At 28.3% G+C, this 14,983-nt stretch overlaps 1 protein-coding gene across 2 annotated transcripts; it reads left to right on the top strand.

The window, feature by feature from the left end:
• The first annotated feature begins 11,880 nt into the window (after nucleotides 1-11,880).
• On the top strand, nucleotides 11,881-14,618 carry LOC111311161 (sm-like protein LSM3B). 2 transcript variants are annotated; one of them, XM_089762333.1, is made up of 4 exons: nucleotides 11,881-12,126; nucleotides 12,893-12,973; nucleotides 13,545-13,640; nucleotides 14,214-14,618. In XM_089762333.1, exons 1-4 carry the CDS (start codon nucleotides 11,905-11,907, stop codon nucleotides 14,292-14,294), a joined length of 480 nt encoding a protein of 159 aa, XP_089618459.1. In that variant the 5' UTR covers nucleotides 11,881-11,904; the 3' UTR covers nucleotides 14,295-14,618. The 2 variants fall into 2 exon arrangements, with proteins under 2 accessions (XP_089618459.1, XP_022766276.2); XM_022910541.2 differs by lacking the exon at nucleotides 12,893-12,973 and having other exon boundaries at nucleotides 11,934-12,126.
• Nucleotides 14,619-14,983: the final 365 nt, after the last annotated feature.

Raw genomic sequence — 14,983 nt, 5'->3', positions numbered from 1 at the left:
AAGAAACCAATAAATAGATTTTTAAAAAAGATGTAAATGGTGATATGAATGATAAAGCAATCCATATCTGATACGTTTTGATTGTTTGGATCCAATAGGTGCTTTTTTTAAAATTTGGGATGGAATGGGAAAATCATGGTCAAGTCGGATGTGAATTTAGGGTGTTTTATCTCATTTGGATATATTTAGATCCACATTTTATTATTTAATACCTTAATTTAATAAATTCATGTGGCATCTCATTTGGCTTTTTTTTTTTTTTTGCCATTTCGTTTGTTCTTTTTTAAGTTTTTGACTTTTTGCAATTAGATAAAATTTGTAAGAAAAAGCTCAATTAATGTAGATATGACAAAACAATTCATATCCCATGAGTTTTGATTGCTCTGATCCAATATATACGAGTTTATATAAACTTTGAGATCGGGTTGAAGTCGAATTTAAGGTGTTCCATCTTGCCCCAAATATATATAATTATATTTTTAATTACTTATATTTATATATATGTATTATATTAATAATGTTATTATTTAATATCTTAATTTAATAAAAATACTATATTTGTACCTAATTAAGATGTAATTAATCCATCCATCTATTATATAAATTTTTTTCATTTGACTTTTATTTGACCTACATTCAAGGTATCGATGTGAAACTTATGTTTCTTTCTTCTTTTTTTCTAATTTTTTTATTTTTAATTTAGATTAATTTTGTAAAATAACCAATGGAAGTGCCCATGTGACACTTTAATTTGATTTTTTTAACTTTTTTTCTAATTAGATAAATTTTATAACAAAGGAGTCAATGAATAGGAATGGCAAAATAAGTCGTATCCGATGAGTTTGGACCCGACCCAATTAGATAAGGGAAGATTTTTTCTCTTTATGCTTTTTATATTTTTTGCTTTTTGCTTTTTTATTTTTGTTTATTGTTTTTTAAATTAGGTAAATTTTATAAGAAAATAATGTCAATTGAAGTGTACTTTGTACCCTATTTGTTTATTTCTTTTCATATTTTTTATTTTTTATTTTTAAATTAAATAAATTTTACAACAAAATGAGCCAGTTGATAGGATGGCAAAACAACTAGTATTAGATGGGTTTTGATCCATCTCAATTAGATATGAGCATTTTTGTAAAAGAAAATTGGCATCGAGTTGTAGACACCTAATTTTGTCCAAACTTATTCCAATCAAATTCTGACATTCAAACTAAGTTAGACCTTGATCTTTTTTTTAATGATTTTGAGCCTCACAAGCACCCTAAGTCTTTTAAATCAGTTGGTCATACACTTGACTCACCAATAAAGCAATGAAAACCAAAATAAAGTTAACATCAATCTTAAAAGTCAACTTAGTCAAACTTGAGTCAAAACTTGAAATTTAAGGTTGGAACTAATTAAGGTTTAATATTAATAATGGTATGATTTAGGATCTCAAAAATAAAGTTTGACTCCAAAAGCATTACAAAAGTTTAAAAAAAGAACCTTAAGGGCATTCTCGCACATTTGGTCAAATTAAATCAAACTACGAGTGTAGGAGCGAATTAAGGTTTAGATACCTTCATCATCATTTCAGGCACAATAAAGTCAAGGGATCAACAATAGAGCAAAAAATTAGAAGAAAAACATGAAAATGCCAATTTTGCTAGAAAAAGGTAAAATCATCATTTTGTATGGCATAATTGGACAACTCCACAAATAGCCAAAAAAAATGTGCTAGAAATCATTTTAACCATTAGATTTAGGGTGCATGAATCCGATGGCCTAAAAGGAACACACTTAACCACCTAGAGTAGTAAAAAAAGGAAAAATAACCCTCCTTATTTGGATTTTTTTTATCTAAGACTAAGATAGAAGGTATCTTTAAATAGAATGATGGAAGGTTACCTTAAAGAAAAAGGAAGGGAAGGAGTTGGTGGCACACCCTAAAAAAGGAAAAAAGTTTTTAAGCTGAAAAGGTAGTATTTTTATCCATGCTCATATCATTTCTTTCATGCAAACTCCATTTTTATACATATAACATCTTTTTTATACTTTAGGTTTGTTGTTTTCCTTTGATTTTTTTACAATATTTTTGCAAAAAAAAGAAAGGCCTTTATGTAAAGCTAAAGGTTTTCTTTAAGTAAGGTAAAAGAATGAAGGAGCGTGAATGTTCATGGTTTCAAGACTTTTTTTTCTTCAAATTCTACCCTATTTCATGAAAAAGTCTAGACATTACCATTTTTTTTTATGAACCAATATTGCTTTGCCCCTATCTAGAGGAAGGTTGAAACCTATAAGAGAAGATGAAGGAAAAATGACCCTCTTCCATGGTTGATTTATCCTTTTTTTTCCTTATTAATTCTTCATTTTTTTTATCTCAATGTCTATGATAGATGAATAAAATGGTAACTTTTGTGTTTTAAAGTGTTTGAAATGTGGTTTGGATAAAAGTACAACCTTCCTTGTATGAAAAGGCTAAAAGCATCATTAAGGGAAATAAAGATGATGTCTCAGTCTATGTGGATTTTATAACCAACCTAAGCATTTCTCTCTTTTATGGTGGTCTCATTTTATTTGCTTCATGATTTTTTATGTTTTAAATGGTAAAATCGTTTTGTTTAAATGTTTTTGCTTATGATATTTATCTAAAATGATCATTTGTTTTAAGTTGTATTAATGGTTTAATGTGTGTTTATAGGACAATGATGGTGGAAATGAGCCTTACGGTTGGAAATTGCCTTTGATAGGCCTTTGGAAGCTTGAATCAGAATGTGGTTGAATTGTTGGTTTAGTTTTAAGCATTTTATTTCTTTTGTGTTATTTGAGCATCTTGTTGCATTTGGTCTTTCTTATTTTCATCCATCATTAGCATTTTGATAACTCTATGAAATAGAGTTATTTAAACTTGTTTTTAGTGCTTAAAAGAGGAATTTAGCTTAGTTCTTGGTGAAATAATGATTTTTTTTACCCCTAATGTGCTTAATTCGCTATTTTGTAAGAAATCTTGAAAAAAAGATAGAATTTTGGAAAATCTTGAAGAATCTTGGAAGTTTGTGATTAATTTTGGATGATTCTTGATAGATTGGAATTAATCTTAGATTATTCTTGATGTGTTTTTGGTAATTATTGGAGTTCTTGGAAATCTTAGAATGAAAGTGCAAAATTTGTGCAAGATTTGCTTTGCTGAACCTAGGGAAGTTAGAATTGTTCAATCTTGATGAAAAATTCAAAAACTTCATGCAAGAATCAATACAAGCAAATTCAGCTATGATTAAGGTTAGATTTGTAATTTCAAGTTAAATGCAAGTCCATAATAGCTTATGTATGTGCGCATGCACTGGATTATTAATGGATGACATGACAATAAGACTTTTCTCCTTGTCCAAGAAAGATGACAGAGAGGCTTATGTGGCATGATCACTTGGCAATTCTATCCAAATTAGAAAAGTCGAAACAGCCCTTAGTTTTCCTATGTTGACTTAGAAATTTTATCTTTACTTGGATTGCACTTATTCTTAGTTAGGGTAGAATTTGTATGGATATATAAAGACCTTTGAAATGAAAGAGGCATGCACACGATATTTAAATTCAAAATTAATTTTCCTTTCTTCAATAAAAATTCTACTTGAAGGCAAACTCTAAAAAGTCTCTAACAAGGAATAAGATCTATTCCAACTTAAAGAACCCTTTCTAGAAGACTTTCAACTTCTAATTTTCAAGAAGACTTAGATGAACCTAAATTTTCAATTTTAGAGATTTAATTCTTTAAGAACTCAACAAGAAGCAACCAAGAAAGAATAAGCAGCTGAAAAATTCAAGACTTTTAAAGCAGCTCAAAGTCAAGGAAAAAATAGATTTACCATTCAAGAAAATAGCTCAAAGTTGAGACTTTAAGAGCTGCTTTAAAGAGTTTAAAAAAGAACATGTTTTTTTGTTTTTAGAAACTAGCCGTACAATATCTCTTTACTTCAAGGAGTTAACCACACATATTTTTTTCAATTCTAAGAGGTTCAAGTTAGCAAGATATCTTCAAGATAAGCAAGTCAACAATTATCCTACATAAATTCACCCAACATTTGGTCTACATTCATTAAAGAAAGCCAAGTCAAATTTTATTGTTATCAAGAAGACTTTTTCGTTCAAGAATTCAAGCTTAGCTGAACTATAAAGATATCTAATTACTACTTTTCTTATAGCATACAAGTGCACAGATCAAGTAATAAATGAAAATGTTCTAGTATCATCTTATTAAGGATTACAGATTAAAATGTTGGATTACTCTTTAAGTACTAATGGTAAAAGCCTAAGATCTTATATCTAAACAATTAGAAATTTAAGATTGATAGTAGAATAAAGAAAAGAAAAGATTAAAAGCAATCTGTAGGCTTAAATTTCACTTAACCAACTGTCACTCAGTAAGCTAGAGACGAGCTAAAACAAGATCTTAAAAGAAATAAGAATTGAAGCCTTGAAAATAAGAAAGAGTGATTGCCAAATTGCTTGTAGATAAAGATTGCATGAAAAGAAACTTGGAGAACATAAAAGAAAGTGAAGGTCGAAACTTGTAAAAAGTATAAGATTGCTTGAATCAAACTTGTAAATAAAAATAATGCTTGCCAAAATTAAGAAAAGAAAACAAGATTTGAAATGAAAAAAAGATATTGAAAAAAATACTTTTTTGATTGAAAAAGAATTGTAAAGAATAAGAGCTTTGTTATTCGCAAACATGTCACCTAAGCCAATAACTAAACTAAAAAAATAAAAAAACTAAAACTAAAAAAAAAAAAATTGAGGAATGGGGTGAATGGTCTTTCTATTTATAATGAAAGGTTCAACAAAAGGGGTAGAGATTATAAGATGTATTTTCAAATTCTAATTCTAATGGATGAGTGCTTATCCTAATCTTCTTGGAGGTTGGCCAACTGTGGTCTTTTTAAGCTTGAGTTGCCTTGGCCGAATAGGGTCTTAAAGGAGTGATCTTGGCCATTCATCATGTCTTGAAGCAATCTTGATCAAATTCTCTCCTAAGGTTTGGCTAAGATGAAATTCAAGAGGAGATAATTTTGCTTTTTATCCAATTCTTGAAATTCAAAAAGGATAAAGTCATACTCCAAGAAAAAATCTTCAAGGCTAAGTAAAAAGACTCATGGTAGAGTTCAATCTCTTTTTGACCGAATGGTGTAAAGCCCTTATAAGCTTGGAAGTTTTCAATTGATGATTATCCTCTTCTTGTACTTGAAAGGCCTAATAGCTAGAGATAGAAGTGTCCATGTATGCTTGAAATTTCTTTTAGAGTGAGCTAGCCGAATGCAATGTAGTGTCCTTATTCAAGCACATTTCCATTATAGCTAACCAAATGATTCATTCTTGGATCAAACCTTTTTTGGCCGAACATGTTGGAGTCCATGTAGGCTTGAATTTACGTGCAATCCTCTTTGAGATATAGGTGGCCAAATGTAAAACATCATGGTTGAGTCTTTATGCAAGTGGAACTCTATCTTGGCCACATGAATGGATGGATATAGGTCAATCTTGGTCAGTCGTGAGCTTTCAATATTGGGCCAAAAATACTTCTTACATGCTTGTATGCTTACCTTGCATGAAAATTAAGGTTATAAGCTTGAAACCCTAAAATCATAACAACAACATGAAAAGCACTAAAAATATCCAAAATTTAAAATTTAGCACCATTTTTTACATGTAAAAATACTATATAGTTAGGTGTTATCAATATCTGATCAAAGCCAACCACCACTTCCTACTTATCTATCTAGCATTTCTTGTATTTTTTATTCTATAAATTACTAGCATAGACTTTAGAAAAAGGCATGGATTTAGGGTGACAAACCAATCCTTAGGTTTTTTTTCATTCTACTTTAGTTTTTTTTTAAATTCTTTTTAATTTTCTTTAAATCAATTTTGGTTCGAGTGATAGACCAACCTTAGTTCTTTAGAGTTTTCCTTTTAAGTTTTCTTTTAAGTTCTTAAGTTTTCTTTACTTTGATTTTTCTTTTCGAGTTACTTTAAGCTTCTGTTTGGCTCAATTTCAATTCAAGTTTACTTTAAATCCTGTTATTCTTTCTTCATCGCCTTAAATTATGTTTTCTGTTTAAGTTACAGTTGATTAAGGGGAAGCAGTCAGTCAGTTTGATCGGTTCAGTTTGAAAAAATTGATAACCGATTTAACCAATCTTTATTTTCCAAATAACCAAACTGATCAAAATTTTTCAAATAACCGACTCTAATCAAACTAACTTAAGTTGGTTTTATTCAAACTGTTTAGTCAAATATTCTTAAAGAACACAAAAAAGAGACAAAATAAATAAAAACTTAAACAATCCAACATCATCATTCCAAACCCCCCTCCAAAAGCATTTTTTTGGTTGGTTTCATGATTATTAAGTTATTATATTTTGTCTTTCAATTAATCTCTCTATGTTTCCAAAATCACAATCACCAAATTTAACTATACAAAACCTTTAAAATTAGCTTTTTTTGTTAATTACAAACACAAGCAAAATAGAATTAAATAAATCTAGGACCACCAGTAATGAAGATCAACAAAAAAAAGATGGGTTAAAAGATAAGTAAAAGAAAGTTCACGGTGGCTAGAGGATAGGTCATGGTGGTTACGTCGATACTCACAGTGGTAACTTTCATTGGTGTTACCTATGATCTAATTGGGGATTAGCAAGAAAGTCTTATCCTTGGTCTTTTTGATCTCGTGCAAATCAACTGACAATTGAACCTTGATTTGGGGTCATGTTTTTCTTTTGAAGGCATCTTAAGGGGATTAGCAATAGAGCAATAAATTAGCAGTAGAAAAAGAAAAGGAAAGGAATGAGACAAAGAAAGTTAGAACTCAAAAGAAGAAATGGAAAAGGCAAAGCAATTTATGTTTTGGAGGCATGGGTCTTAGGGGAGTAGGAGAAGATTTAGGTTTTTTAATATGGGAAGTGACATGATTGTCCATTCATTAATTAACCATTGAAAAGATTGGTTATTTCGGTCAATTCGGTTATCAATTTTAGAGTTTGAAAATCAACCGATTTAACCAATTTAACTAAAAAAATCGAATAAAATTGAAATGGATTTAACCAAACTGAATTAACCAATTTAGATCAGTTTCATTCAGTTAAATTGATTCGAAATGATTTTTGCTCATCGTTATAATTGATTTTTGTTATTCATGCTCTCGAAATTTTGTTAATGCTTTAATTGGCTAAATTAATTTGGTTTGCATGCTATTCAGTTTAAGTTAATTAGGTTCTAAGTTAACTTGTTGTTCTTAAGTTTAACTTTTCTTAATTTAATTAGATTGCATGTCATTAGGGTTATTTAGTTTTTGATTATTTATTCAAGCTTAGTTTTTGCATGTTTAAGTTGTTTAATTAAAAATTATTAGTAATTACATGTTTTTAGGTTGTTTGGTTTAATTCAATTTTGTTCTTTGTAGATTAAGTTTATGTTGAGTTTGATTATGTTGTTACATGTTAGTTAAATTTAGTTTGCATATATTTAAGTTTAATAAGTTTAATTTGCATTCAGTTCTTATTATTTTAAGTTAGTTACATTCTGTTTTGAGTTTAACCTATATGGCTATATCTTTACATGTTTATTTGTTTAATTAAGTTGTTATTTTAGTTATTGTATGTTAATTTTAGTTTACACTTGTTTAATTTAGTTTATTGCATAAGTTAATTATATGTCCTAATTAATTAAGTAGTTTAATTTAGTTATTAGATATTAGTTTCGATTTGTTTAAATATAATTAAGGTGTTATAATTTTGGTACTCAATATTAACTTTATTTATAATCCTCATAAGAATGATCTTAATTTACTACTTGCACCATTTGTGCGCTTGCAGAATGTTAATCACATTTAGGTTTAATATTACTTATTTAGGTTAATAAATGTTACATTCATTTCCATGCACATTCATTACATTTTACATAAATATGGTCTTAAACTGAAAATAAAACTTTTAAGGGAGAGAACCAAGTTTCTTTCGAAAGTTCACCTAAATATTAAGGATTTTTTAATAGGCTTAAGAGGTCATCAATTTCTATTTTTCTCACCTTAAACCCTTAAGCAAACCCTAACTCTAACTGTAAGCATAATCATAACCCTAAAGCTAACCCTAACCTTAAACATTATCCTTACCCAAAACCCTAAAACTAACCTTAACTATAACCCTATATGCTACCCTTACCCAACAGTAAAAGTCAAACCCCAAACCCTAATTCAAAGCCCTAGACCTAAACCCTAATCCCAAATCCTTAAATCCTTAACCAAAACCTAAAGACCTAACCATAATCCAAACCCAAATCTTTATTTCAAATCCAAACCTATGCCTAACTCTTAAACATTAATCCCAATTCCAAATTCCAGATGCAAACCTCAAATTCAAATCTTAAGTCTAAACCCTAATCCAAGTCTAGAGGTTCTAACCCTAACCCTAGGTTGAATTTTAAATTCCAAACTCTGAATTCACTTCTTCATAATGCTCATTGATTACATAGTTTATTTATTCAAAAATCATGATTTCCAAATAAAAATTTCAAATTGATCTCTAAGTAAAAATAATTTTTGAAAACCCTAATTAGATATTAGAAGAATTCAAATACTTGATTTTTTAAATTTCACTTAGAAATTGAGAAGTTAAAGAAAATTTTCTAATGCCAATGATTTTTCATTTTGTTAATAAATACTCTTTTAATGAAAAAAAGACAAAATTAAAAATTTATAATAGGAATAAAAGAGGTCATTTGTATCTTTTAATTTGCATTTGCATCACTCATTTGTTATTGCATCATATGTGTTTTATCATTTTGTTTAAAAAAAGAAAAAAAAAGAAAGAAAAGCATAAAATGGTAGCTAGTGACTTCTGAAAATTTATTTTTTATTATAAATAAAATAAGATAATATCCAAAATAAAAAAAAAAAAATTTTATATTTGCTTAGATATTGGAGAGATTTTCAACAATTATTTTTATGAAAGAATATTACTTTTGGTTTTAAGGATTATTATGAAAATACCTAAGCAAAAAAACATTTTTTAAAATTCTGTCTAGATATTGAGATTTTAAAAAATGTTTTGAAACAAAAAATTTTCATTTTATTTTTATATAATGTGATTCTAAAAAGGATGACAAAAGAAAAAGGGTTTTAAGGAGTTTTTTTTAAATATTATAATTAAGATAATTTTTATCAATGCTAAAAAATAACATGTGATTAATTGATATTGCTTTTAAAAAAATGCCATGGAAATGCTAATCATTTCTCACACGTAACTATATTTTCAAACTCAATTTTGATTTTTATAGACCAAAAATTATTTTTTATTAAGTTTTAATAAATTTTAAGATTTTATTAAAAAGATAAGTTTTCTTAGATGATCAATCATATTTGATCAAAAAATATTGATGGTGACTCTTTATTTTAATTAGTTTTATAAATTAGTATAATGGTCATGCTTCTGAACTCACACGTTACAATATGAGTTAAGTTTGGATGAACCTTTTAAGGAAAATGAGAAAGGCTCAAAAGTGGATTAAGGTTGCTCTACCTTAAACCATCACGTGATATATATATGTGTGTATATATATATATTATCTATTTAATTTTATTTTTACATATATATATGTATTATATTGATAAAGTTATTATTTTATTCTTTATTTTAAGACATTAATATTTTAAACTCAAATTTGATATCCACATGACACCCTAATAATTTTTCTTTTCCTCTTTCTTTTTGTTTATTTTTCTTTTCTCCTTTTTATTTTTCCTTTTCTTGATTTTTTATTAATAAAGTTATTATTTGATAGTTTAATTTAAAAAATTAACATTTTAAGCTCAATTGGGATGTCCACGTAGTGCCTGAATAAGTTTTTTTTTTCCTTTTTTTTTGGTTTTTTTGTTTTTATGCTTTGTTATTAAATTAATTTTGTGAAAACAATTAAGCCAATTGAGGTTTCCATGTTGCACTCATAATTGGCTTTTTTTCCTTTCATCTTTTTTAATTTATTTAATTAGATAAATTTTACAACAAAATACGTCGATTGATATAAAAGCCAAAATATTCATATCTGTTAGGTTTCGATCTATCCTAATCTGATTGGGGTCTTTTTTTTTTTTTTAAATAGGGATCGAGTTAGGATAGGTTGAGGCTTTTCTAAAGAAATGAGATCAAGTTGAAACTATGTTTAGGGTGTTCTATCTTGACCCATTTAAGAGAATATATAAAAGTATATATTTTATTATTAATTTAATTATACATTATATTAATAAAGTTATTATTTGATATTTTAATTTAAGAAATTAATATTTTAAGTTTAATTTAGGTCTCAACGTGGTACCTTTTATAATTTTTTTATTTTTTATTTTTATTTTTTCACTTTTTTATTTTTGTTTTTATTTTTTATTATATAAATTTTCTATGGAAAAAAAAGTCAATTGTATATCTACATATCACTCCACTTGATTTTTTTCTTACCTTTCAACTTTCTTTTTTTAAATTGATAAATTTTGTAATAAAAAAAAATAGATCAATAAGATGACAAAGCAAAAAAATTTTGACCTACAATAATGCACACATATCCACCTGGTGTATATAATATTTGCATTTGTTTCTTACATAATATTTTCTACAAGTAAATGAGACAATGCATTTTCTTAGTGGTAGGTCTCATCCTAAGAAAGCTAAGTGCATCACCATCTATATTTCTATTTAATTTTCCTTGGATGTAACTATTCACTTACTTTATAATTACTAAAATTCCAACACGCATTCATTTTGTTTCAAATTTAGGGGTTTAGCTAAATAAAGTTATAAAAATCAATTTAATTTATGATTTTTATATTATTCTTTATTCACACACAATAAAAATATAAAAACCTATAATTGAGTCCATTACATGGATAATTTATGTTTTATCAAATTAACAAAATTGTTACTATGAATATAAACAAACTGAATATAAACAAACAAACGTATGTTCATGGTTTTTTGTTTATTTTTAGAGTTGTTCGGGATCAGTTTATGTTCAATAAGAAAACTATTCACTATGTTCGAGCTTGATTTGTTTAAATGGTAGAATATTTAAGTTTGGTTTGTGTTCAACTCATTTAACTTAAATAAATTCGTTTATGAATATTAAATGAACATGTGCATGAACATATTATAAATGAATATATTCATGAACAATAAATAAACCAGAAGTAAACAAATTTAAACAAATAAACAAACATATAATTATAAAATTAAGAATAAACTAAAAATAAACGAATATAAATGAACTTTAAATAAACATAAATAACAAAATATATTGAAAAAGTGAAAATGTTAAGATAATAGGGCAAAGGATAAAAATGTAATTTTATTATTATTGAATAACAAATATAAACGAATCTTAAATGAATAAATTTTAAATGGGTTTGTTCACAAATATAAACAAACCAAACAAATCTTTGTTCTTATTTAGTTTGTTTAATAAACAAATAAAAAATAAAATTTAAGATTGTTTATTAAACTTAACAAACAAATATGAATGAATACAAACCAAACGTATTCATAAATAATTTATTGAAAACTGAATTCATTTACGTCTTTAATTGTTGGCTAAAAAAAAATTAACAAAAATAAAATTAGATTTTGTTTTTTGTATCCAAGGGGATAGGGAAATGGAGATTGTGGAATTCCAGCTTTCACCTTACATATTTTCTTAAAACTTTTTAACCATTAGGTAAATAAATTAAAAAATTTACATTATTTATTTAGTATAACGAAATGGTTTGAATTTTTAGAGGTGAAAGTCAGCTTGAAATTATAAAAAATTGAGTTCGGCCCATTTGAGAACCCAATGCCAAACCCCAGAAATTCTGAATCCAAAATGATACGATTAAACCGGGTCTACCAAATGTATTCGGGTCCGTCAATATACTGTTTTGTTGTTATTATCACTGTCTTTCAGCCCCTTCGTTTTCTGTTACCGTGGAAGGAAGGAGCGACAGATAGGAAGAGAATGGCAAGCGAGGAAGAGAGCGCAGTGAAGGAGCCTTTGGATCTGATAAGGCTCAGCCTCGACGAGCGTATTTACGTCAAGCTCCGTTCTGACCGCGAACTCCGTGGCAAGCTACATGTACGTTTACTTCTAACACTTTGAGTATAAAACTCAAGGGTTTACTTCTTCGGGGGTGGTTTTAACTTGTGAACTAAGATGTTCATGGATACCATAAAAATTGGAAAATAAGAAAACTTTAAAGAAATCCCTCCAATTTTCCTACACATCTCAAAGACTGGAAAATAAGAAATTTTGAAGAAAAAAGTTGCCTGACAGCCTAAAATTTCCCTCGGCTGTTATATATATATATACACACACATATATATATGTATATATATGTATACATATATACATATATATGTATATATGTATACATATATATATGTATATATACACACATATATATACATATATATATATATACATATATATATTATAATTGGACACTCCTGAAAAGAAAATTCAGGATCCACCACTGCCCTTCTTTACCACTTTGAATGTTTAATGTTCAAATTCTTTTTGGGGTTCCTTAATTTGGGTTTTTGTTTTTGGGGACTGTTGATTCATCTTATTATCAACTATCCCTTCAGGATATTGCAATTTTTATGTTCATTATTTATGCTTAAACAAGTTCTACACAGTGAGTAAAAAATTTTGGGCGTCTTTTTCCCCTAAATTGCTTGACTGTGTTGTCCAATTGATATTCTGCAGTGATGCAAAATTTTGTGTGATAAGTAAATTTTCAGAATTCTCAGTTTATTGTTTATGGGCAGTTTGAAATGATTTAATTCTGTGGTTTGATATATTAGTCAGTTTATCGGTTAGTTTTTATTATACCTATCAGGATTTGAACCTTGGTCATTGGACAAATAATTCAAGTTCTATTCTAGTCTTTTCTCTGATCACTCACTCTGTTCTTCTCCATGTAAGTCTACATATCTATTTGTACATGTTTATATCTTCCTACTTTTTCTCTCTTTAAACATAACAGTAAACAAACTTCTACTTAATTTCTCTCCTAGTATTGTCATATCTTTTTAGTATTAAAATTGATATTATATTTATTTTTATCCACAAATGTGGTGGTTGTATAGATAACTAATTGTATTGGGGATTGCATAAAGTGGAAGGTTAAGAACATGTATAACATGATATGTTGTTTTCTTAACATCCATTCACTTGTTCTGTACAGCATGTGGCCATTCATTTGATATAATATTGTTTTAGAGTCAATATACTGTGGAAATGCAAAGGAGTTTCTTAATTTTTGCCAAGGGATCGATAAAATTTGTTTAATTCTAGGCATTTTACCATCTGAAGTGTAGGCAATGATTTGAACGTAGATCACTTTGATTTTCCAAAAAGAGCTTGTTATGCTTAATAATATTAATTAGTAATTATATTCTTTGTACTTGCCTATATGATTGGCCATAATGTTCAAAAGCTTGTAGTAGCTCATCTGTTTGATGCCTAGTTCTTCTTAATGTGGCTTGCAGGCTTATGATCAGCATTTGAATATGATTCTAGGGGATGTTGAAGAGATTGTTACAACAGTTGAAATAGATGACGAAACCTATGAAGAGATAGTTCGGGTAGGTTATTATTTTTTCACTGTTCCCTTTCCACAAATTTGGAGTATGAGTATTATTTGTTCTGAAAGCTAATATATGAACTACAGATAATCAGTGATTTGATATGTTTTGAATTTAGTGATCATTGGTAACTTAAGAACTGTAAACACCCCCCCCCCCCACGGGGGGTTTTCAATGAAGAATGCTTGAATTTGTTCTTTTAGATGCTTACAAAGTCGTTCAACTTTTCATATAAACTTATTTCTACTTTCATTAGAAATTAGAAGAAAGTGTGCTTCCTCAAGAATGCAAACCGCACTCTTACTGTCTTGTTATAAGTATTATTGACCATGATCCCTTAAAAGGATACTAATGAAGGAACGCTATTAAAAGTTTTTGTCTTGTGATGAACAGAATGAACTAAGTTTTCTTGGCATTCCAATAATCTGGATTTGCAGCAGAAACAAACATTAACTTTTCTTTTAAACTGGAGATTTTCAAGTGAAATGAACTTTTGATTGGATAAAAAATGAAATTTAGGTTCCATTGTTTCAAGTTTTGGGATGATGACCCTATTTCCCCCTCATATTTCAGACTACAAGGCGCATGGTTCCATTTCTCTTTGTCAGAGGAGACGGAGTCATACTGGTTTCTCCACCTCTACGGACTGCTTGATGAGGAGAATGAAGTTTCTAGCTCACTTTCTGGGAAGGAATCACCTTTTGTCAAATTTACTTCTAAGACCCTCTAAAGGATTATTGTTACATGTTAAGGAACTGTGGAATATTTGCACATTTTGAGATCATTAAGCAATAGACTTTGTTGACATCTTTGTATGATGAAAAAGGGATAATGGACCAACGCTTTTCATTGTCTGCTTAAGTTGATAATGTAGACCATTTGGACATGGAATGCCAGTTTTTAGTAGGCAAGGCTACTCGCCATGACTGATGATGGGGATGAACGAATGAAATGGTTTTAACCATAGATTATACTTCATTTCAAGGTTGATACTTGACCTGTTTTATGCATTTTTTTTTTCCTGGATAATTGTAGTGACGGTACTGTGTTTTTCGAGTTTTCTCATGATGACTATCTCAAAATGTCTCTCCGTCTCTCCTTTTTTCGATCAATAATATTGTGAAACTCAGCACTTCCAGCTTTACCAGCTTATTGATTGGGAAAATCAAAGAAATTAATAAAAACTTAAAAGCAGCCAAGGCAAGGGAGTGAGAATTGCTAGCAGAATTTACGCAGCTAACCCTGAGAATTGCTACAAGTCGTTCAATTTGATTATAAGTTGTTAGGAAGCAAGCTTTATATTTATTTTAAAAAAAAAAACAGATAGCGTAAAATAAGTTATC

This window comes from Durio zibethinus, chromosome 1 (genome assembly GCF_047325235.1).
Source record: "Durio zibethinus cultivar Kanyao isolate XHJ-2024 chromosome 1, ASM4732523v1, whole genome shotgun sequence".
Lineage (NCBI taxonomy): Eukaryota > Viridiplantae > Streptophyta > Magnoliopsida > Malvales > Malvaceae > Durio > Durio zibethinus.
This window is presented reverse-complemented; position numbering and strand designations above follow the sequence as displayed.

What these genes read in the sequence shown, in the direction of transcription:
- LOC111311161 (XM_089762333.1), top strand. Translation starts at nt 11,905, where the DNA reads ATGTATTCGGGTCCGTCAATATACTGTTTTGTTGTTATTATCACTGTC. An exon ending in AACTCCGTGGCAAGCTACAT is followed by an intron (nt 12,127 to 12,892) that starts GTACGTTTACTT and finishes TATACCTATCAG; the next exon opens with GATTTGAACCTTGGTCATTG. An exon ending in CTCACTCTGTTCTTCTCCAT is followed by an intron (nt 12,974 to 13,544) that starts GTAAGTCTACAT and finishes TGTGGCTTGCAG; the next exon opens with GCTTATGATCAGCATTTGAA.